The sequence below is a fragment of the Rissa tridactyla genome, chromosome 19 (assembly GCF_028500815.1).
Source record: "Rissa tridactyla isolate bRisTri1 chromosome 19, bRisTri1.patW.cur.20221130, whole genome shotgun sequence".
Taxonomy (NCBI): Eukaryota; Metazoa; Chordata; class Aves; order Charadriiformes; family Laridae; genus Rissa; species Rissa tridactyla.
The window spans coordinates 8158105-8180236 of record NC_071484.1 but is presented as its reverse complement, the minus strand read 5'-3'; the positions used below and the strand labels follow the sequence as shown (position 1 = coordinate 8180236).

Sequence of the window (22132 nt, the reverse complement as noted above, 5' to 3'; positions counted from 1 at the left end):
TTGAAATCTCTCTAGGCCTTTAGCCTCACTAAAACTCTTTGGGACTTAGCTTTAGGTACATTTATTGTCGTATTTAAATTTAAAAAAAAAAAGTATCTCTTGCTGAATCTTAGAAAATATAAGCAATGAAAAGGGAATTTTCACCAAAACTGATCACCAAAAGCAGATAGAGGCATCAATAGGTTGAAGTTAGATTTAAAACTTTAATCTCCTGCCTTGGTTCCCACTTGCTTTGGAGACGTGGCATTGAGTGAGCTGCCTGTGGGACCTTAATATAGCCATCACTTATGTTAGTGATAATACAAAGTAGGCTTGCTTATGTAAGAATGGTTATGAAGCAGAATAAATGCTTGTAAAGTACTTCATGTTTCTCAGTTGCTAAGTGCTTTATAAATGTTAGGGCATTCACTTTAATTGCTTTGTGTGTTATTTGCTATGATGATGCATTCCTGCAGGGCTACTTTACCTACTTAACCGTGTTTTAAAGCAAGTGAGAGAAAAGCTATATAATGAAAATACACCATAAAAATATCTCAAGTGCTGTACTTGAATAAATCTTACTTGCTTTTAGGTATCGTCTCAGTCCAGCTCTGGGGGCTAGAGTTACAGAAGAACTGGGATAATGATGAAGTGCTGCAAATATCCAGAGTGCTGTTATACAGATATGAAGATCCAGGACAGCTGCTTCTTTTACTTTCACATCTTCAGAAGGTGAGTAGAGGTGGCTTCCCTCTGGTTTGGGTTCCAGCTTAATATTTTTAAATATTTGAGTTTTAGGTGTCGTGGGTCTAGGTGATAGAGCAGCATCAGAGAACAACTTGACCCAAGCATGTAAAGCTTGAAGAATTCCTGATCCAGTTTGATGTGTCTTAAAGACCCATATGGGAGTGGGTCACTGTCTCTCACGAGAGCACTTCTACTATAGAATAACCAAAGGTTACCTGCTGTTTGCTGTCTGTATTTTTGGTCAGGGCCTGAGCAAGCTGGTCTACATTGGCCTGGCTCTGAGCAGGGGTTGGAGCCTAAATTATTCTGACTGTTCTTGTTGAAGTACAGTCAGTAATGTGCAAACAGGTTAAATCCAGATATGTGTATGTAAATAGTAGAAGGTGCAAAGCACAGAATTTAATGTGGTAGAAAATCTGCTGTGGAACCTGGGCTAGTAATGAGCTGGGCCCTAAGTATTTTTGAGTTTTGACTTCTGTTTGCGGCTGCAGGGGCCAGCTCTCCAGTGGGCCTTGGTGCACTTCAGAAGAAAACCCAACAGCAACAAATTTATTTAATTCAGACAATTGTAGGGCTGAAGCTAGTCTAGGCTGTGGGATTACTTTGCAGATTGGCATAGTATTTTTTTACTTTCACATCAAAAAAGAAAATATTCATCAGCTGTTGCACATCAGGACTTGAGTTTTGAGAGGATGTGTTTGCAGATGGTTCAGCAAATAGTTGGGGGGGGTGTGCGCATTTATTTTTTTGAAGCCTGAAGCTGGTTTAGATTTGAATGTATACTGACTTGTAGTATAAATAGTCACAGAAACCCCTGTATGGAGAATCGTGGCCATGTACCATGCATTGAGCTGAAGGTCTTGCAGAACACAACTAGCTGTAGATGGACAGGGGCGTTTCAGTAAACTTGAACAGAATCCATGCACTCGCTCTTTCCCCGGGGCTCTGGTATGCAGACATACGAGTGGAGGCTGTGTTTTCTGGCATCAGGAGCAAGGTCAATCCAGTTTGGCCTATATCTTTTTCTTTTTTTTTTAATTTAAATCGTAATGGAAAAAAGATACGGTCTACGTTTTGCTGAAAGCAGAAGTTTTTCACTTAGTTACAGCTGAATATAGCCACACTTCCCAGTCCCCTCCCTCCCTTGGGTCTCATAGTATAATCTAATTATTGAATAGTTGCAATGAAAGTACATTTTGCCCTGGCAGGACTAAAGCCTGTTTATAGGCCAGATATTTTTATGCCATCCTTGTCCTGTTCCTGCCAAAATGGGTTATTTTTTGGATTTTCTTGTCTGCTTTTGGATTTGTGATCTGCTCCTTTAATACATTCCTTCCAGTCTAGGCAGTGCTCTCCAACTGCCTGGCACTGATGTTAATGCTTTGCTTCCTAATCAATCAAGTCTGCTGCCTGCTTTCTTAAAGGAAAACTCTACTCATGTTGTTCAGCCCAATGACACAAACTTTCACAGGTGTAAGAAACGTTTGTCACCAAAAATGACAGTGATGTGGGAAAGACGCAACTTTATCCTGTTTGGTTTTTCTGGGCAATTCTTTTTCAGAAAACTGACTGTGGTACTGCGGGCAAGTAGCCATGGACTTTGTAGCTCAGTTTCCAGCTGACATGAATATCTTGATTGTAGTAAGAACTTTGGGGATATTAAGAACAGGTTGTATCTGGGGATAGTAGGGACAGAAATTTGTCTTTGCTTGCTCCTCTAATTAAAGAGTGATCCCAAATCACCATATTTTGTGCCTCAGGTAGTGGGAGTAGAAGGATAACTTAGGATGTGCCTACTGTTTAGATCCAAAGTGAAAATAGGAGGCAGGTAACAGAGAAACCAAGTGTCACCCCAAACTAAAGGGTGGAGTATACTTGGAGGCTCAGCCAAAAGTCAAGAAAATAAGGAACCTTACAACAAGGAGTAAGAGAGGATTGTAGCAAGACAAGGTGGAAGTAAGAACCAGAGCTAAGCAAAACGATTTTGAGAACAACAAACTGCTACCAGTTCGGTACATTGAGCAACACCATTGCTGGGATGGTCTGATTGATATAAAATATGCATCAATTTGGCGGCTTCTCTGTTTAGGAAGGTTTATCTTTCCCTTAGTTTCCTAGGAGACTGATTAGCTCTGTGCCTTAACACCAAAGGAGCCAAAGAAACACCAAACGGAATGCAAATTGCCAATACAGAGTGGATGGAGAATGGGAGGATCTATATGGAGGAAGCATATCACAAGATGGGAGCAGTAGCTTTTACAGCAGTTTGTCTTATGCAGTATGATTGCTGTCCTTTATACCTCTTTGTCAGATAAGTAAAGATTGGGGTGAGCAATGTTATTGCTTTCTGGGAGCTTGTGTCCCGTTAGAAGTGCGCTGCTGCAAAATGGCTGTTCCTAGGATAAGGTTTATGTGCCAGCTGGAACTGCGGATTTCCTTTGAAAGTCCTGTTTTTGTAATTATTCATGGCAAAAAAAAAAAGTTTCTTCCCATATGAACTTCTGGCTTGCTGAGCTCTGAGGTGAGCCAAGTAGGTTATTTTCTTCAGTGTCTGCATTTTTTCCTAATTACACTGTACCAGTTGTTACCACACAGTTTTATTTACCTGCCCTTCCAAATTCATAAGTTCCATCTTCTGGAAAAGTTCAGCAGCACTTCCTGCGGAGCTTGTCTTGGTACTGCCTTTTATCTATGAGGGAATAATATTCTTGTGCCAAATACAGCCCTTTACATAAACTTTTTTTTCTATATCGCGTTTCTAACACTTTCTAATCTAATTTGGTTGCAGGAAGTAGAAAGGTAGTGCTGTGTGACTGAGCTGCCGGGCTTTGCCAGACAGTAGCTGATGGGTCAACTAGAGCTCCAGTTGCTGACACTGCTGTGCAAGCTGAGAGACCGTGGGTTTGCCTGTCCTAAAAACATAAAGCTTCCTTTAACACACATTCTCCTAAGCAAGCTGTCATCCCTGCGTAGTGAACGTTTTACATCTAATGCAGCCCATATTATGGGAAATCTTACCAAGTCTGATGTTGGCTAACTCCTGAATCCATGTGAGGAGAAACACGATCCTCTCTTAGGATGAGATAAGTGGGATCTACCTGCTGTGTCTGTTTTCCAGCAGAAGTGGCAGGGTCACAGCAGTGGGATGGTCGATGGCTCTTGTAGTGGGTAGAAGGAACCCAAGAAGCAGCGGAGGATGTTGCAGCAGCAGGTATGAGACATGCTTTATTATAGCTGTAGGTTTGAGTCCCTTGTCTGTTTTCTGCTGATTTGTTGGTACTTGACTGACTGGGTCTCCTTGTATTCATTTACACACTCTATTACAATGTTGGCAGAGCTGGACATCAGTGATTACATTTAAGTGCACTCTTTCTTTCTGGTATATTGATGATTCATACTATTAGGAGAGGCTTCCTGCCTTTCCATGACTTAGTGAAAATGATCTATTTCATAATGTCTCCTTACTCTTAGCAGGGCTTGTGCTCTGTTCCCAAAACTCCCACTGTTTTCACTGCAAGCATGATCAGACTGTGAAATAGCTTGGCTGGTCTGGTGAATAATCTGTTAGTCTCTTTTAATAAACTGCAGTTTTATTTATCTTGCTGCTCTTTAGAGCTTTTCATCTCAAAACATTTGAGTGCAGAAACTGTCCAGTAGTGAAATGCAGCCATCTCTCTTGGGGATAGAGTGGGAGGCAGACAGGCAGGCATTTTACTCCACAGTTTAGAGCGAGAGGAATTTTGTTCAAGGACAATGAGGGAAAGCTTAGCTTGTATGCTGAATGACCCTTTGATCTTCCACGTTCATGCTCAGCTGATCAGGACTTTAAATGTAAGCTCTGTCTCCCTCCTACCCATAGCAAACAGCCAGCAATATAATCTCATTTAGGACTTGAGCACTGGACCAGAATGACAGGACTGCAGTGGCAACTGTTCGGCCTTACATGTTTCCTATTTGACTGTCACTTCCTCAAGTGACGCTGACATAAAGCTGAAGAATGGTGGGTGGCAATTCTGGGACGTGTAGTAGGGTGTACTGAAAGGGGTCCATGGGGAAGGGAAGGCCGAGCCCGTTACACACAAATATTCTCCTGTAAATACTGAGAAACTGGACAGTGCTGTAGTATTAAAAGGTGACTTTCTGGAGCACACTGAATAGGTCGGTCCATAGCCATGAGATGAATTTGATAATTCTGAAGCTTTGTGGTGTTTGCTAATCATGATGAAATGACTGGCTTTCTGAGGCTCTGAAAGCTGAGAGGAGCTGACTGGTGGTGTGGTAGGTCAGCTCTCCTTCTGTGCGAGGAGAGAAGGCTCCAGAAACTGCTGTGGCAGAAGCAATGGAAATGAGCAGGCAGAGTATGATGAGAAGTTGGATTCTTGACCTGCAGCCCTTGAGCAGTTGTAAAAGATTGTGTTACTTCTGCTACTATGCAGCACATCATTAGGAACCTTAATTACGGGGAGATGACTGCATTGCGTAGGCTAGAGTGTAGCCTGCAAGAATGTAGGATCTTTAATTTTATAACACTTGCTCTGTGGTGTGTGTCTTTGTTGGGGAAAGATATCGAAAGGCCTGCTCTTGTTGCAGATGAAACAGACTTGGCTGGCTGATAACGTGTAGCTCCTCTGAGCTAGAATGGCTGTAGCCCATTTGATAGGTGACAGCTGGTGTTTTCTTACCTATTCCTGCACAATAAAGCAAAATGTGCATTTTTAAACCTTGAGGGAAGCATTTGGTGACAGGAAAACTTGGACTTGAGATGGAGTGGCACTTTGCCTAGTTGTGCCAAACCACTTCATTTTTATTTTTTTTTTTCAGTATTCCTTGCTGTATTTATAGCATGAGATATGATGAGAACTATCAGAGGCACAGCTGTGTGACCTCCTTCGTGCTAAAACAAAACAGCACAGAGGAGTATTTCTAGGTTGTTCCAGCTGCAGGTATTGGGTTCAAATCACAGTGCCGTAAAAAGACAGTGTGGCAGAGAAACTGAAAGTTGAATTTGAATTTCTAGGTTGAAAGGACTGACTCTGAAGGGTTCCTAGAAGAGCTGAGCTACCAGTCCGCCAGTGCAAAAAGAATATGGTCCTCTATTTGGCATTTATAACTCTTTTTCGTTGCAGTTCTATGTTCTTTTGAACACCTGTACTTTGGTAGCTCCCTCTCCATTTCTTTTTTTTACATTTCATTTCCTGTTTCTTTGCTAATAGCTACTAGGGACCTTGGGAAGGAAATATTTTCAGGAAGAGTGTCTTTGACTTGAAGAATTGTCTGTATACAGAGTAGGTTTCAAAGATCAGCTAGGTATGGTTTTACCTTGTTTGTGCAGTGGGAGCTGGAACAGGGAGAACTGCTGGGAGAACAGACACTTGAGAACCCTTGTTTAGTTTAAAACTTAATTTTAGGTTGTAAGATTAAATGAACAGAGAAATACTTGAACTGTCTTCTGGGGAATGCTGTTAACTCTCAGAAATGCTCCCTAACACTGCTGCTGTTCTGGAATGTTCCCCTGCCCTTCAGACAGTCCTGAGCAGAGATCATTGTGCCTCCTTGTGTGACTGCCTTATCAGAGATCTTGCACCACTCCTTGCTAGCAGAGATAGGGATGATTAGTTTGATGAGTGGCATTTTGTTTGTTTACCAAGCTCTATTAACCAAAGCTGTGGTTTCTGTCTCGTCTTTGCTTCCATCAGGAGGTACGTCCTGTCTTTTCCTTCACTAACTGCAGTACTGCAATACACGCCACCTCTTCCCCTCCATGCAGGGTTTTTCTAGAAGGAAGAAGATGGCACCGTCTAGTTTTCCATCTGGTGCCTGATTACGTGCAAATAGGAACAGCCGGCCCTGTAAGCAGAGCGATACAGGAAGAAGATGGGGAGCGCTGCTCTACTGCGATAGCCACTGGGGGAGACCAACTGTCTGCTGCTGTCACAACCTCTCCAGAGAGGCTGGCACCAAGCCCGGTCTGCTTTGCCACCTCATGCCTTTCCCCCTCTTCTTATCTAGCCATGCCACAGCTTCCCAGGCTCCTGGGTTAGATAGATGAGCCCCACCCTCTGTGCTTGGGCAGATGCTTCCTTTCATAAACCCACGTAACTGTGTCCGTCTGGAGGCAGAATATGGGCCTGGACCCGAAGCAGGTGGAGTCTGCTTGTAGGTTTGGTACAGCGAGTGGAAAGGGGGAAACATAATGACTTTTGTATGACTGCTATTAGACTAAAAATATGTTTTAGGGGACTAGAATGGGGGGAAAAAAATCCTGCATGTAAGTGATGTCTTTTCAAGGAATCAAACAACATGGTATAATTATAGGGTTTAAATGGAAGACATTTGTTCAGCCTTGAGAAAAGAAGGCTTAGGGGAGACCTCCTCACTACATTCCAGTACTTAAAGGGTGGCTACAAGGAAGATGGAGGCTCCCTTTTCGCAAGGGGTCACGTGGAAAAGGGGGTAATGGGTACAAGTTGTTCCTGGGGAGATTCTGATTGGACACTAGAGGAAAATTTTTCACAGTTCTCCCCGGGGAAGTGGTGGATTCCCCAACATTGGACACTTTTGAGATTCAGCTGGGCAGGGAGCTGGGCCACCTTATCTAGAGCGTGCTTTTGCCAAGAAAGGTTGGACCAGATGGTCCTTGAGGTCCCTTCGAACCTGGGATTCCATGATCCTCTGACATGATCCGAAATGGTGCCTGAGGAGCAGGAGGTCAGAGGATGGTGAGTGACCGGCTGCTGAGAGCCCTGGGCGGGTGGAAGGGCCTGTTCCTCTGCACCTGCCAGGTACGAGGCTGCAGGGATGGGTCTCAGAGGAGCCTAATCCTGGAAGAGGCGCTGGGGCCAGATTCCCCACTGCTTAATACTGGGGGAAAACGTTATATGGCTCCATCGTTGCCTCTCCCAAATCCTGAGCAGTTTCCTATGGCCCTATCCCGAGCTTTGGCTCTGTCATTCCTGGGGCCGTGTTCTTCCCCGCCACCACCAGCCCCCTTCGCCGGGCCCACAGAGGGGCCCTGGGGGCGGGAGGGCGGCGCCCCCGCCTCACCCCAAGGTGAAAGAGAAACCGCCCGTCCGCTGCCCCGCCTCCTGCTGCCATTGGTTCTGCCGCCGCTACGGGGCGGGAGAGGGCGTGGGGCTTGAGTCTCTCTTCCCTCTTTGATTGGCTCTAACGCTGAGGGTGATGCCTCTTAGGCCTGAGTGCGTCTCTGATTGGTTACCGTTACAGCGCGTGGCGGGGAGGAGCTTGCAGAGAGCTCTCATTGGCTGTCCTTAAGGAGGGGCGGATCGGTTGGCTGCGGTCAGCCAATGATCGCCGGGCTCCTCCCCCGGTGCCGCCCCCGGAGCGCTGATAAGCGGCGCTGGCGGCGGTGGCGGGGGGTCAGTGCGGCGCGGGCGGGCCGGGCATGGCGGGGGCGGGTGGCGGTCGCGGCGGAGCCGGGGGGCTCCAGCCGCTCCGCGCCACCGTCCCCTTCCAGCTCCAGCAACGCCGCGGAGAGGGGGGCCGGGCAGGTAACGGCGGGAGGAGGCGGGCACCCTACCGGTGTGCGGGGCTGCGGCGGGGGAGCACGCGTGTCCCCCGTGCCCGGCGGGGCACCGGGGGCGGCGGATGGGCCCGGGGTGGGGTTCACAACCGCTCGGCAGCGTGACTCTCCGTGGGGAAGCGACTCTTAGCCCCGGCTGCCGAGAGGGGGCTGAGGGGGTACCGTGCTCGGCCCCTGCAGCGGGGGAGGGTCCCGGTGCTGGGAGCGCCGAGACCTCCTGTCCGTCCCGGGGCAGCGGGGGCAGGACCGGCGTTAGCGAGAGCTACCGTGTGCGCGGGAGCCTTCTAGTCTGCTGCGTGGGTGGAAGTGAAAGGGAACCGAGGGCGGGGAGTCGGGGGAACAAAACCGGGACGTGGGGGGGGAAAGACCGCGAGCGAAGGAAACCCCAAACTGGGGGACGCGGCCCAGAGGCAGCCGAGACCTTGAAAACGCCGCCCGTGGGCTGCGATCGGCCGGGAGAGGTGCGAGCTTTGATCCCCGGCTCCGCGGGGTCCCTCCCCGGGCAGGCGGGACCTGTGGCCGCCTGCGGTCTGCCGGGACAATGAGTTGCCTATTTGGAGGTGGTTTCACAAAAAAAACCCACCAAACTTGAGTTTTACGCAGCTGATCTATCTTGATAAAGAAGTAATAATTTGATTTGCACTAATAGCAATTTGTCCCTAATTGCATCACTGAGATTTTTCTGACCACTTCAGGAATGCTTATTTAATTATAATTTTTTGGTGACCTAATAATAGTTTTTGGCTTTTCGTGATGTACGTATTATTTCTGGCTGTTCGTGGGTCTGCCTTTGGATGTTGGATTCTTCCTTGGCCCTTCATTATCTCAAGAAGTATTAAAATAGCAATGAAGCACTCTTTTGGGGGGGTTAAACATACGATTAAACAGGATTATGGACCAGCAAGAAATACTCGTCAAGCTTTGGGCCAGCTGATTTTGGTGGTATCTGTTCAGAGCGCCGGTCTCTTCCTTAAAGCAGCAGCTGCTGAATGCGCTTTGCAGGGGAGAGAGCTGCAGCCCATCGTACAGCGAGAATTAATGGCCCTTCCTGAAGCGTCCTGCGTTTCACTCCTCAAGACTTAGAGCCACTGGCAGGGTTGGTATTGATCAGAGGAGCTATTAAAGAGCTTTTTTGCTCAATTTACACTTGAAACAAGTTAATGAAATGGATTCTTTTGAGTGCTAGTTTTTGCTACCCTCTCAGCAGTATGCTGAAATCGAGGTGAAGTTGCTCTTAATAGGGCAATTACTCAGTAGCTTCAGATGTTACAAAGAAAATAGAGGAAATCTCAAAGAAAGGAGAGCCAGGCTGCCTGTCATCCCTTGGTTGTGTTAAAGCTCTGTACTGCACCTCTCCGAAGCATGGGGAATACCATGCAGCTTTCTGAGGGCAAAACGGCTGGAGCTCCACTGACATGAACCAGAATTGCTGGTCTTCATTTCTTCCTGGCTCTGTGCCTCGCTCTTCAGGCTCTAGGAGCTTGAATTTTTCCTCTTGATCGTAGTCATTTCATCTGCAGTTTTGGAAGTGTTGGAATTTCCATTGCTCTCTGCCTCATCGCAATTTTTGTAAGCTTCAGTTTGCTCCCTGCATGCGTGGGAGCTGTGGCAGTAAGCTGGCAGGGTTTAACCAAAAACTGTTATCCTGGTGATTCATAATCTAACACTTTTGCTCCTGCCTTTTGGGAACTCAGCACAGAAATCCATTGCTTTATTGCATCTTTCCTCATTTGACTTTGCTGGCTCACTGAAGGGCTCTGGAGCTGCTGGGGATCTCGGTGATTCTGGCTTGGAGCTTCAGAAGAAGAGGTGCGGGGTGATCCGGGGGCTGATCCTGCAGCTGCTCTGATAATAGAGGATCCCATTGAGATGAGGAGCAGCTGCAGAGTCTCTCAAAGGGCTTCTGTTAAAAGGAGGAGCTGGGGGATGCCAGGAAGGAGGTCGAGGAATATTTTAAAAGGACTTGACTTGCTGTTTAGAAATCCAGGATGTCAGGACTTCTAGTGATGAATCTGATGCGTGTCATTGGGGTCAATGTCTGGTGTTTGGTTTTTTTAAAATTCCTTATCTCTTCAGTGATGTGGCTTTTGGTGGTGAAGCAGGTAATGTGTTAGTGTTTGATCCTCTTCAGGTGCAGGCCAGACCCATCCCTGCTGCATCCGTTTGTGCCAGGTGAGGTGGCTCGGAGGCGGCTGCTGGGGTAGCCAGAGCTCTGCAGGTGCTGTAACACTGATGGGGTTATGTGTTCTCTGGGGTGGGATGAGCTTTGTGGAGACTTTGAAGTTTAAATCAGTTAATGGCAATGCTCGTGCTATTTGTAGCCTCAGTTCTTTCCTCCAAAGCCCACACGGAAGCACATACTGGTTGGGGAGTTTCCATGCTCGTGTCCAGACTTCGGCCTCCCCGAGAGCTGTGCCTTCACACTCAGGGATCCGCTGCCTGGGTGCAACCCCAGTGCTCATAACGCATCGCGGGTCTGGAACCTGATTTTCTCAAGCAAGACACTGAGAAGTCTTTATGCATCTTTTTTCAGTATGACACTAGAAAAAATAGGTTTATTTAAATTGCATCTTGAATTTTAATTTGCAGACTCACGGTGAATGTAGCATTTTTGGGAACAGGAGCGGGTAAGTTGTCAGTCATCTGAACTGGCTCGTGCACAGAGGAGAAGATGGAATATGGTGGAAGAGCAAAACTGTGTTGGATGTTTCTAGTTCAACAGACTCCTTCGGTGCACTCCCTATTAAAGGTGTAGGGGGGTAAGGTGGGGTGAATAGCTGCACCAGGGGTTACCTGCCAACTGCTCTTCCGAACACTCGTCGAGTAGATTTCTTGGGAGGAGAAAGAGTAGGTGCCTGTCTGCCTTCTGAACACTGCCTGTTTATCAGCGATAGTGGCATAGGTGTATATATGTATAGGTATAGGTGAGTGCAGAGGTGCAAGGCTTCACCTGTAGACCTATATGGTTGATTTGGGGGGGTTCACAAATGGCTTTGACAAGAGCTATGTCTTGCATTTCATGTGTTTCATGTTAACCCTCCATGAAACCAAAGCTTTACTGATAGTCTCTCTTCACCAGAATTCAAAGAAATTTCACCGGTTTTCCCACCACCACCTCTACAACTCCAGAATTATGTGGTGCCTTTTAGCCTTTCAGGAAGTTACTATTGGCTGAGCTGACTCATCTGGATGGGATTTTGTTGCTTGCCTGCTGAACTTGCCTGGTTTTGAGATGTCCAGTTGTTTTTGCTGTGTCGATCCTGCTAGAGAGACTAAGTGAGCAGACTGCCAAATATCTTTATTAGGTGTCTGAATTAAACCCGTGCCTGGTGTATGTTATAGAGGCCGATGAGTGGGACACTATTCATAGGCAATACTGTCTGAGTGTATGTTTAGCAAAATGAAAATGGTTTCTTTAGGAATAAAAATGTCTGTTTACCACTTGAAAGTGCTGTGGGATTGCTGCCTACGTGGTAGTGTTACAGCAGAGCTGTTAACAATATCTCTGCTTCTTTCCTTTGCTGCAGGCAGCACATAATGAGTGTGGGGGTCTCCTCCCCCCCTCCAGTCTTATTGGTTGAATATCTTAAGTGCTGTGTTTGCTTTAGCAGTTGGTATCTGGTGGGGTTTTGTATCCTGAGGGATGGGTATAAAGGCTTTCGTTACTAAAACAGTGGTTTGTGATGTCTGCTCTTTGAGTTTGCTTTTATGCTGTTTAACATCTGTAGTTTTCCAGGGGGTGCTTGAGCAAATGAACAAGGGACCCCCAGGTTCATAATGTTTATATCCTGTACCCAACTTGGAAGTGAAAAAGCCCATCTTAGAGAAAGAGTATCTGAGTAGAAGTAGCAGCTCGGTAGGTGTTACCTTTCCAAAAGAGAAACAAAACCCCTCAAGCAGGGGTGCAGAGTACTGTCATGGGAAAATTGTGCTGGTGCACTGTGCAAACAGCTGCTTCAACAAGCTTTGCGTTTCCAAATTTTGGAATTCATCACTGTTAAGTAATTCTGCCTTTGCCTTCAGGGTTTTGCTGTGGGTAAGCAGGCTGAGGGAATCAAAGGGTTAAGCACAGGCAGGGAGCTGTAATGGGGAAAAACAGTCATGTAGGGACTGGTTGAGGGATGGGAAAACCTTGAAGATGTCCTGCTGCTGCACTAGCCGGGAAGAATCCTGCCTCTGTCCTATAGAATCAAATCAGTCTTTGTGCAAAACACAGCTGAATACAATACGTGGCTCAGGTTTGGAGGCAAAGCATTGCAGGTGGCTTTGTTTAATGTAGAACGAGTTTCTGGCACAGTAATTGGAGCCCATTCATGGTATTGCAGTCCTCAGCTGATACGGATCATACCTTCAATCTAAACTTGCTGCTCCCAGTTTGTTAGCCTCTGGATACGGGTGTGGGAAAGGGGAAACAAAGGACACATCTATAACTAATCTTGACTTGTGTTGACGTTCTATGGGTGAAACAAGTTTTTCCCTGCTTTAAAATGCTGGAGATGACATTTAAAAACAAATTTGCAGGGGGAAGGGATGGGCCTGTGCAGACAGTTTGGTCTGTCCCTTCTACAACAGAATGCTCCAGAGGATCTAGGAAGCTCTCGGGTCATTTATCCTGGGTGGATTTTTATTTCTGAATCTTTCTTTCAGCTGGGGCTTATCTAACACAATTGCCTGGACCATAGCAAAGTTTTCAACGTTTGTTGGGTGAGTAGAGAACTGAAGGAACCTGGGCACCTCTTTGTGCAGAGAAGAGGCAGTGCTGTGCCAGGTGTGGGAAACATTTTACTGTCTGACTGCAAAGGAAAAAACAAGTACTTGGCCTAGCCCTGTGAGAGAAATAATGTTGAGCACCAAAGTGCAACGAGTTCTCTTTATGCAAAACTTGGATGTTGAAATACTGCGTAAATGGCAGCGTTGACTACGCTGAGCTGATCTTGGCACTTCCCTTGTGGCTCCTGCAGTTTAAGATTACAATACTAATTTAGCGGGATTCACAGTTGTACAAGAAAGATCTCCAAGCAAGACCAATAATGTTGAGCCTGTAAAAATATTGCTTCTTGGAATTTATATTAAACGGGCCGTTTTGCATTAAAAATTAAGCTTGTGGTGCTGCCATTCAAACCACCTGATAATGCAGGGTTGACTGTACAGGAAATGAGGAAAATATCAAAGGAGGTTGTGTGGTTAGCCCATTCTTTGAAAATAACGGGAGATAATTGTTTCCATGCTTGCCTGGATCCTGCTGCATGGCTCTGGGCAAGCTGCCTCTCCTCCCCGTGCCTCAGTTTCTCATAGTTTGTGTGCCACCTTTCAGGCTGGAAGCATTGAGGAACAGGAATTACAGAGTTTGTGCGGTTCCTGGCATGCTTGAACCTGAGGCTGCTGCGTGCAGCTCTTGTGTGCATAATGCTGTTGTGCTTGCACTGTTTAGGCCAGCTGTAACACTGAGCTAATATTAGCTTTGGTATCCTGCTTCCCAGTTAGAAAAGGCACTAGGAAGGTCATCAGAAGGTATATCAGATGTTGTAATTTATTATTTTATTTTTTCCTTGCTGAAAAGTTATTTCAGTAGCTTCATGCTGGGCCCTCCAGGCAGATGGCTTAACTGCAACTAGCCATAAAGACGACTATGCGCATGGGAGAAGGGCTTGTCATAAAGTGTTGATGTGATTTATGTAGTTATAGGAATATAAAGGGCAGGAAACCTTTTTCCTTGTTTTCCCCCTTGTCTGTAACTGTAGAAGTATCAAGGATGTCTTGTTCTGTTTTCATTTTACTTTGTTTTATCTGTACTGGAAGATTTCCAGTCAAAGGTTTCTCATCTTGAGAGCGAGAGCCCTGCCTTACGCAGTGATCTTGATTCCTAGATGCTTATTGAGAATGGATTTAAGTAGGCTTAACAAAAAAGGGAAAAAACCCAAACCCACAGCTCTTATCTTTGTTGCTTGGCTTTCACTTTTGTGATACAGGTGACATGGGTGATGCTGGTAGCTCCTTAGTCATCTGTATTCTCCAGGATCAGAGGGAACAAGTCCTAAAGGTCTAATGTTTGAACAAGTTTTTGCTTGTTTCAAAACCACTCTTATTGTTCATGAGAGGCTGCCTGCCCATCTGGTTTTTTCCAAGTTCTTACTTAAATTTCAGAGCGTGAAGCCAGTCCAGAAGCACTCCCAGCCTGTGTCAGTGGGTGAGAGATGGGCTTGCTTGAAGACCCCACCAAAGTGGTGCCTTGCATCAGGCTGGATTTAGGAAATGTGCACTTCAACCAAAGGCTTTGAGGATGTTGAAATTCTTCAGATTGTTTTATCATTTGAAAAACAAACTTTGTAAGTTAAAGGTGAAGAGTTCAGTTCTTTTCCTCCATCAGCTGGGTCCATCAGCTTCAGTTTCAGGCCTTGAGCTGCGTTGGAGGGAGTTGCTGTTTAACAATGTCTGTGTCCAAAAAAAAAAAAAAAAGACAGCTTGAACTGCAGTGTCCCCTATTAATTTCCTTCAATGATATCTGCAGATGCTGTGTCCGCTGGGCAGCTCTCTCCAGCTGTACTCGTAGCACAGCTTGTAACCAGGGGAGTGATTCTAAAGCCTGGAATGTCTTCCCTTGCACTCCCAGGCCAGTGGTGAAGCCCTCGGGGCCGGTTCAGCGAAGGCTGCGGGGCAAGTCACTGCTGGGTGGTGTCAGATGGGAATCCAGGTTCCCAACCTCGGGTAGGACCCTCTTTTCCCTTGAGTTTTTAGCTTTCCTGATGCCCCCCCTCGGTGGGTTGCTCCTTTCCGCCTTGGTCAAGCGCTGCAGCAGAGCAAGGTTCTGGTGGGGTTTTTTAAAGGGCTGTGCTTTGGGAACAGCAGGTACTTTTTTGGGTGTCTTGGGCTGTACGCGTACGGTTTGAGCAAGAGTCATGAGGGGCATTGTGGTTTAACCACAGCTTCTGCCTCCTCGCCGGAAGGTGCAATGGATTTCAGTGCTCTGAGGGTTTTGCATTTCTGTATTAATGTTGACTGAAATGAGCAAAGAGCTATGAAATCCCATCCTGGCATGGGTGTGAATTTCCCTTCTGTTGTAAATCGTCTTTAAAGGCAAAGGGATTATTGTAAAGTATTGAGAGAGATGTAGAATACTTCCTTTGCAGAGACATGAGGTGAAAAGACTTGGTGCCAGAAGTTGCTGCTATGGACACGTTAACTCTTTTTGCAGGAGCAGCTGAGGGTTGTGGATATCATTACCTTTTAATCTGCCTACAAATTCCAGGTTCATTCTCCTCTTTGAAGCCCCTAATGTTCAAATTGTTCTTTTTCTCTCCCCATACATATCAGTTGCAACAGGTTGTCTTACTGCATTCTTCTTCCCTGTTGCATTACTACTGAACATAACTTTCCTGTCTCGCTTTTGGGATAAAGCGAGATTTTTCTTTTCCTAGAAATGCAGGCTGTGTCCAGCCTCCAAGGTTGCTTGTAGTCATCCTGCTGCTGGTCTTGTACTGCAGATCTTCTCTGCAGCCCTGCTTGGCTTCGTCTTCTGGTGGGTTTTTTGTGGAGACCCCTTGGGTGGTGGGGATTTACAGCCCCGCTTGTCTTCTGGTACCTCGAGTAGGTGCATTCTGGCGGCTTCTCTGGATCTCCTGCTCCATTTCTGGTTCAAGCTTGAGATCCTCCCCATGTCTACTCCACTTGAAATGACCTGGCTGTATTTCTTTGTGGAGATAACATGTTTTTTTCTCTCCAGCTTCCGCAAACTTTCGTCTTAGCACCTCTCCAGCTCCTGATCTTAGCTTTATTCCTGTCTTGGTAGCTAGCTCTGACCATGCCGTGAATTCCCATGAAATGCTTCTATTTTCTAGCATGTTTGCAGATTGCTGTCGTGTACTAAGCACAGGGTTTTAAATTTCATTAGGAACAAGTAAAACTGCCTGTTCATCTCCTTTTGGGCTTTCTGGGATTCCCACAGCAAAAGCATTTATTCCTTGCATAATCCTGCATTGCTTTCAGATTGTGTGGTAGATGAAGGTCCTCTCTGGGAGCACTTCGCAGCAGCAGCATGCGATAGCAGCGCTTTGGTGAGCCACGAGGAAGCGCCTGGGCTGACTGCGGTGGTTGCAAGGATGGTTTCTTAAATCTTCACGTTTCTTCTGAATGTGGAGAGGGTGCAGTAAAGGCACAATGCTGGGAAAAGGCAATTCTTTCCCTGTAAAGATTTTTAGTCTTTGCTACGTTAAAGATTGGGACTGATAAAAAATAACTGATTCTGTTGCATTTCCTCAGTGAAGCATTCATGACACGCAATCTCCTTTACCTGCTCCACCTGGAAAAGAAAAAATTAAATAAAAACTGAGGCTGTATTTCTGAAGCTTGCCTGCTGCTGAGAATTTTTTGTCCTATTCGGCAATAACCTGTCGGGTAACTTGATTCAGCATGATGAAACCAGAGAAATTGAAATGAGATTTGAATGGGTTGTAACGTTGAAGCTTCAGTTTTGGTCTTTATTTCACTAACGCTTCCGCTGCTTGACACTGCACTGGAAATGCCCGGTTAAAGTGGTTTTGGTCCTCAGAGGAGATCTGTTTTCTGATCAAGTGCCGTCTTGCAGCGTGAGGTTCGATGAAGCGCGATTCCCTGACGTGGTTTGTGGATCTCTCACACCCTCTGGAAGTCCTGCCCATGTCTCCTGTCCAGTTACATTTGAAAACAAGAGGAGGAGAGGGGAAGACACTGGACTTCTTCCTGTCTACCAGCCTCGCCTCCTGCTCTGTCGGACCGGAGCCAGCAAGCGCAGGGTGATGCTATGGCCAAGACCTGCTCTACACCAAAACTGTCATTACAGCTGCAACTCATTAAGCACAATCCTTCAGATGGCCTTAAGCTGCTCTTTTAGTGCTCTGGCATGGTAGGATGGCTTATTTCCTTTCTGCTGGAGGAGGCCCTGCCCTGGTAACCACCACAGCGTCGTGTCCCTTCTGCTTGTGCACCTGAAGTGCATCTGAGTAGCTGTTGTGCAAAAAAAACCCCGTTTCGTGCAGAGATCTCGCAGCTAGATTGTCTAGGAAGATGTTGAAGATCAAGGAAGCGGTGCTGGGGTGCAGTAGGGGACACTGATAGACATCCAGCAGCCTGGTTTGGTGTGAATGTTTTGTCTGAAAGATGTTTCTGTGTCACAGGGTCCTGCTGTGGTTTGACAGGCCCATGAGAAATTCAATTAAGGCCTTTATGTTATCTCACTACCCCCATCCCCCAAGTCAGGCGCATCGTCTGAATAAGATGATGTGTTGTAAAGAGCATTAGAAGGTATAGATGGGGGAAGCTGATACAGAACTTAAATAACTGGCAGTAATTTCTGTTATACTGGGGTGGAAGATATTTGCATAAGTTAGTTATTGACAGAGTTGCTTAAGTTTCATCTCGGCTAAACTGTCCCTGACAAATTCTCTCTCGAAAGCTTAAAAATCTTGCTTGAGCCAATAGCTTGGAAACCATGCCCAAAACCATTAGGTACGCCTTGATATTGGAGTGTGCAGGGGAAGCTTCCCTGCCTGGCGAGGCCTCAGGCAGCCCGTCGTTCCATGGTGAACTTGGAAGCTGATTATATTTAAACATGGACTGTTATTTTATGCTTCATCACTTCAAGATAGACCTTTGGAGGGACGTATTCCAAAAATGTCAGGGTCTGAACAGCATGTCCTTAAATTTCTAAACATTCTTCTGATATGAAAGGGTCAGTTTCCCCAGGGTGAAATCTGGAGAGGGAAGGAAGAAAATTTTACAACTCCAAAGAAAGTAGTAATGGGAACTTTAGTTTCGCTTGTCATTGTTTTTTTGATTCAGCTGTAAGTATTCCGTGTTGAAAAGTGACCCCAGAGATTTTTTAAAAGTTTACTAAGGCTTTTATTTTCTCTTTTTAGATGCAGAGATTGGCTGGCCTAGAGAGACTGTTTAGGAAGCTCTGAGCTTCACGGGGTTGGGAATTCTAGGGCCACTGCAAATCCAGAACTCCAGTACTGGAAATGTTCTCCTTTTCAACGCCTGCATTGCACCAGTCTCTAACTTGGGGCTGCAGGAAAGCCTCCTGCAGCAATTGGAGGCAGCCAAATGGCTCCAGGAGATACAGCGACGGTTCTGTTATCTGCAGCAGCTTTACTGTCACATGAAAAGTAAAAGCGCCACAACCTGTTACTTCTCAGCTGTGGAGCTGCCTTGGACCAGCTCCAGAGCCGGTGGCCAGGTGGCAGCTGTGCAAGCTCGGTGCGGAGGGATGATAATAGTACCGAGCTGTAAACAGGACGCTCCACCCTGCCCCGGCGCCTCTCACGCGCCCTCCTCCTCCTCCTCCTCCTCCTCCTCCCCAAAACGCTGCACTGTGCACGCAGCCTTTGCACCGTAAGGAGGGGCGACCCGTGTCTCCCAGCTGCCCCGTGCCCTTGGGGCTTCTCCATGCTGCCTAAAAACAAACCAAATTTTTTGGTAGTGGAGTTGTACTTCATGAAAAATGAAGTTCTTGCTGTTCATACATGAATAGCTTTAGACGTTTGTCGGCCATCGTGCACAACTGATGCAGATGTCACTGTAGGAGGCCGCGTCTCCTCTGCTCTCGGTCTTGTCTTTTCTGGAGGCTGATTTGTTGTCCTGTTGAAGGTTTGGAGTTGGAAGGTGACCCCAGTCGCTCTGGATGGGATGGTTATATCAAAAAGGTCCTCTTGGAGAGCTCTGGCAGGGGGCCGTGTGCTGTCAAAGTAGCGTGGGAGAGGGGCTGCCCCATTGCGGTAGCGTTTGGTTCTTCTGCCGGCAGCCTGGCTGGGGAGGGCAGCATGAGAGGAAGAGATGGCTGAAGTCATACGTAATGGAGATGCAAGTAACATAGCCTGTGGGGGCAACGAGGCACTGAAGAGGAAGCTGCACATACTAACAAGTTTCTAAATTAGAGCTCGTGGTAGCTGACTTGCTGTTAACTGTTGGGAGCAGGAGCGTGCCTTGAAATGCCAGCTGGACCCAGGACAATAAGCCTTTAATCCAGTGTGGACCTTGCGAGGTGTGGCTGTCATGCAAGGACTAATGCTTCTCTTGCCCTCCCACGTGGCTTTTTGTTCCTACCCTTTTTTCACCTAGAACTCGAATTCCACTGCTCAAATGGTATTTTAGCTGATAAAAAGATGTGTTTAACAGGCCATGTCCCTGGAACAGTCCCAGCGCTGAGCCTGCAGTGGGTGCCGCAGCACCTTTGTATACGGAGGTATTTGGCAAACACAACATAGTGCTTAAGAGTTTTGACACTGGTTTTAGTGTGGTTAACTCACTACCTGCCTGCCGTGCCCTCATTTTGGGGAGGAAGAAGAGAATGTCTGTACACAAAGCACCTGGAGCAAAGATCTGTGCGTGGCCTTAACGTCTTGCCAGGAGGCCACAGGGCTGGTTCTAATATATGTGGTAATTTGCATGTCTAATCAAAACAAAATGTGAACAAAATTTCCTGCTGGCTTGAACTTGCCTCTTTCTTGCTACCTTGTTGGGTTTGACAGTAACACCTTTTTTTCAGCTGCAAGCGTGAGGACAGGGCTGCAGAGGAGGGCGATTGTGCTGCCTGCACATGGGCCAGGCGTCGAGCCCATCGAGTTCGGAGCTGGATGGGGCGCGATGGAGGAGATGGGCAGGGAGGGCAATCAGAGCATGTGCTGTGTCCCGTCCTCCCCGCTGTAGCCTGCCAAGAGGGACTGGCTCTCCGTCCTCTCTGCTGTTGGCTTGCGGTGGGATTGCACTGGTGTGATCACTGCTGACACACAAACTTAACCAGTCACATTTACAAAGCTTCTCTGTTAATCACGTTTCAGCTACCATTATGAAAGTAAGGTCTGCACAGGCGATGTGACGGTCCCGTGGAAGCTGGGCAGACCCAGAGCTCCTGGATTTGAGCTTGGGCCCTGCTAGCAATGGATTATGACAGTGAACAGGTTGCTCGTCTTCCTTTCTGCTCTTTGGTGAATCGATGCATGCACCTACGAACGCACTAAGTGCTCACGTAGTCCTGCTGGAGGATCCAAAACTTTTCAGCTGTTCTCTTGTCCTGCTTGAAACCGGAAGGGAGCAATAGCATGCTGCCTTGGGGGACACTGAGGCACGCAGGCTCCCTTTTGCTGTTGTATCGTACCATGGGTAAGAGCCTGGGTTCTCCCGAGCAAGCATTGTGCTCCAGCTAGTAAGAAAATACGGCCTTACAGACAGTGCAGTAGTGGGGGGTTTTCTACAGTGTTCATGCAAAAGCACTGTGGACACGCTGAATATTTCACTTGCTTGTGTAGCAGCTCCCTCGACTTCCACTGGAATGTCTAATCAATGATTTCAAGCAGCCGCTTAAGGACCGCAATAAAATCTCCTCTTCTTAGAGCAGCAATCTCTTGGTGATAAGCATGAATGCGGCGCTCTGCAGCGGAGTGGAGGAGTGGGTAGGAGGGCAGTCGACCCACCAGCCCTCGCTGGCCCACTCCACTCAAGTGCTGTTTCTGTTGCTGCTTGTTTTCGATAGCTGACGTGGAGCAGCAAATCTGCCCGCGCCGAGGCTGGGCAGGGCCTTGGCAGAGCCGAGCCGCTGCTCCTGTGGGAGTGGGAACTCGTGGGGTACGTTAGAAGCAATAGGACTCTGGTTTCGGAAAAAGAAATGGACTTCTGCAGGCTGGATTGCTAGTTCCCTTCTCGTGATGTTTGCAGTGGACGTGGGCTTGTTAATTGTGAATCTTGACTCTGGAAGTCTTAATTTTCTTTCTTTTGCCCCTTGTCTAGCTAGCGTTCCCTGCGCTGCTGCTGTTGAGAAGACCTGCCGTCCCCGGCAGCCCCATGTGCGGCGCACCTCTTCGCTGGACACCATTGTGGGCTCCTACCTTTTGGGACAGTGGCCAAGGGACGCCGAAGGAGCTCCCGCTTCGTGCATGAATGACAAAGCTACCCAGGTACAAACACCTGCAGGCTGCCCTTAAGTCTCTGGGCCATCAGAGGGTTGCAGAACTGAAACGAGCTGTGTAAACTGGGGGTGAATAGGGAAGGCATTGAATTGCCATCTGTGCAGCTGCAACTTTCTAGGAAGGCTTTTTTTTTTCCCTTTTTGCTTCTCAGCTTCAGTTGATTCCACTTTGGTGCAGAGTTAGAATTTCCTTGGCCTTGTTTGGAGGCAGATGGCCTCTGGCTTTCTGCTCCAGTACTGGCTCAATGCTACTTTTTTTTTCCCCTGGCTTGCTGTTCTGGGCCAAGTCCTTATATAAGGCTGGCGGGCTGCGTGCCACACGCTGCGAGAAGTCAAGGGTGCTCCCGCAGAAGGGCTCATGAGCACAAACGGCGAGCGTTCTGCTGTAGAATGGAAAAGCTCCAGACCTCGAGGAACTCTTAGCAACCTGTAAATATTACTGTATGGCAGCAAACAGTGCTTGCCTATCTGCAGAGGTGAAAGAATTTAGAAGGATAAGAGCATCCGTTTGCTTAACAAGTCGCTTATTTAGCACATTCAATCTCTGTTAAGTTGCTGTTTGATCTTTGCTATTCAACAATTTATTACTGGGCTGTTTGCAGGAAATTCTCAATTGGATTCCAACTTCCATTGTCCTTCTCCAAAGTATTCTTGCCTGCTTTTGTTTCAGTTCTAGTGCCCAAGAGCGCTGCGGAGGGCAGAGGGCACGCTGGAAAGGAAGGGAAAGAATTTGTCTAACTTTATTTTTGAGCCAGGGAAGCACACTCTTCCTTTCTGTCTTCATCAGCAATGGTGGGAACACCTAACCCCACTGTTTTGGGGCTAATTAGTTTTTCTTGCATGTGTCTCTCTTGAGGAAAGGGTTGGAGAAGAGGGGGCACATCCTTCTTCCTGGAATGGAAGATACCACTATGTTAATTCAGCCTCTCCTG

The 22132-nt window shown here is 47.1% G+C and overlaps 1 protein-coding gene across 9 annotated transcripts in view; it reads left to right on the top strand.

The window, feature by feature from the left end:
- Positions 1-22132, top strand: part of FAM117A (family with sequence similarity 117 member A) — a 32307-nt gene that overhangs the window by 2984 nt on the left and 7191 nt on the right. For 3 of the 9 annotated variants that reach the window (XM_054224722.1, XM_054224721.1, XM_054224716.1), the window contains exons 1-2: positions 8092-8234; positions 21023-21189. In XM_054224722.1, coding sequence (XP_054080697.1) covers positions 8129-8234; positions 21023-21189 — 273 coding nt within the window. In that variant the 5' untranslated portion in view covers positions 8092-8128. Of the gene's footprint in view, positions 1-571; positions 712-6319; positions 6426-6771; positions 6870-8091; positions 8235-12913; positions 12971-18743; positions 20399-21022; positions 21190-22132 lie in introns of those variants that run through there. The other 6 variants (XM_054224724.1, XM_054224723.1, XM_054224717.1 and 3 more) reach the window with 6 other exon arrangements.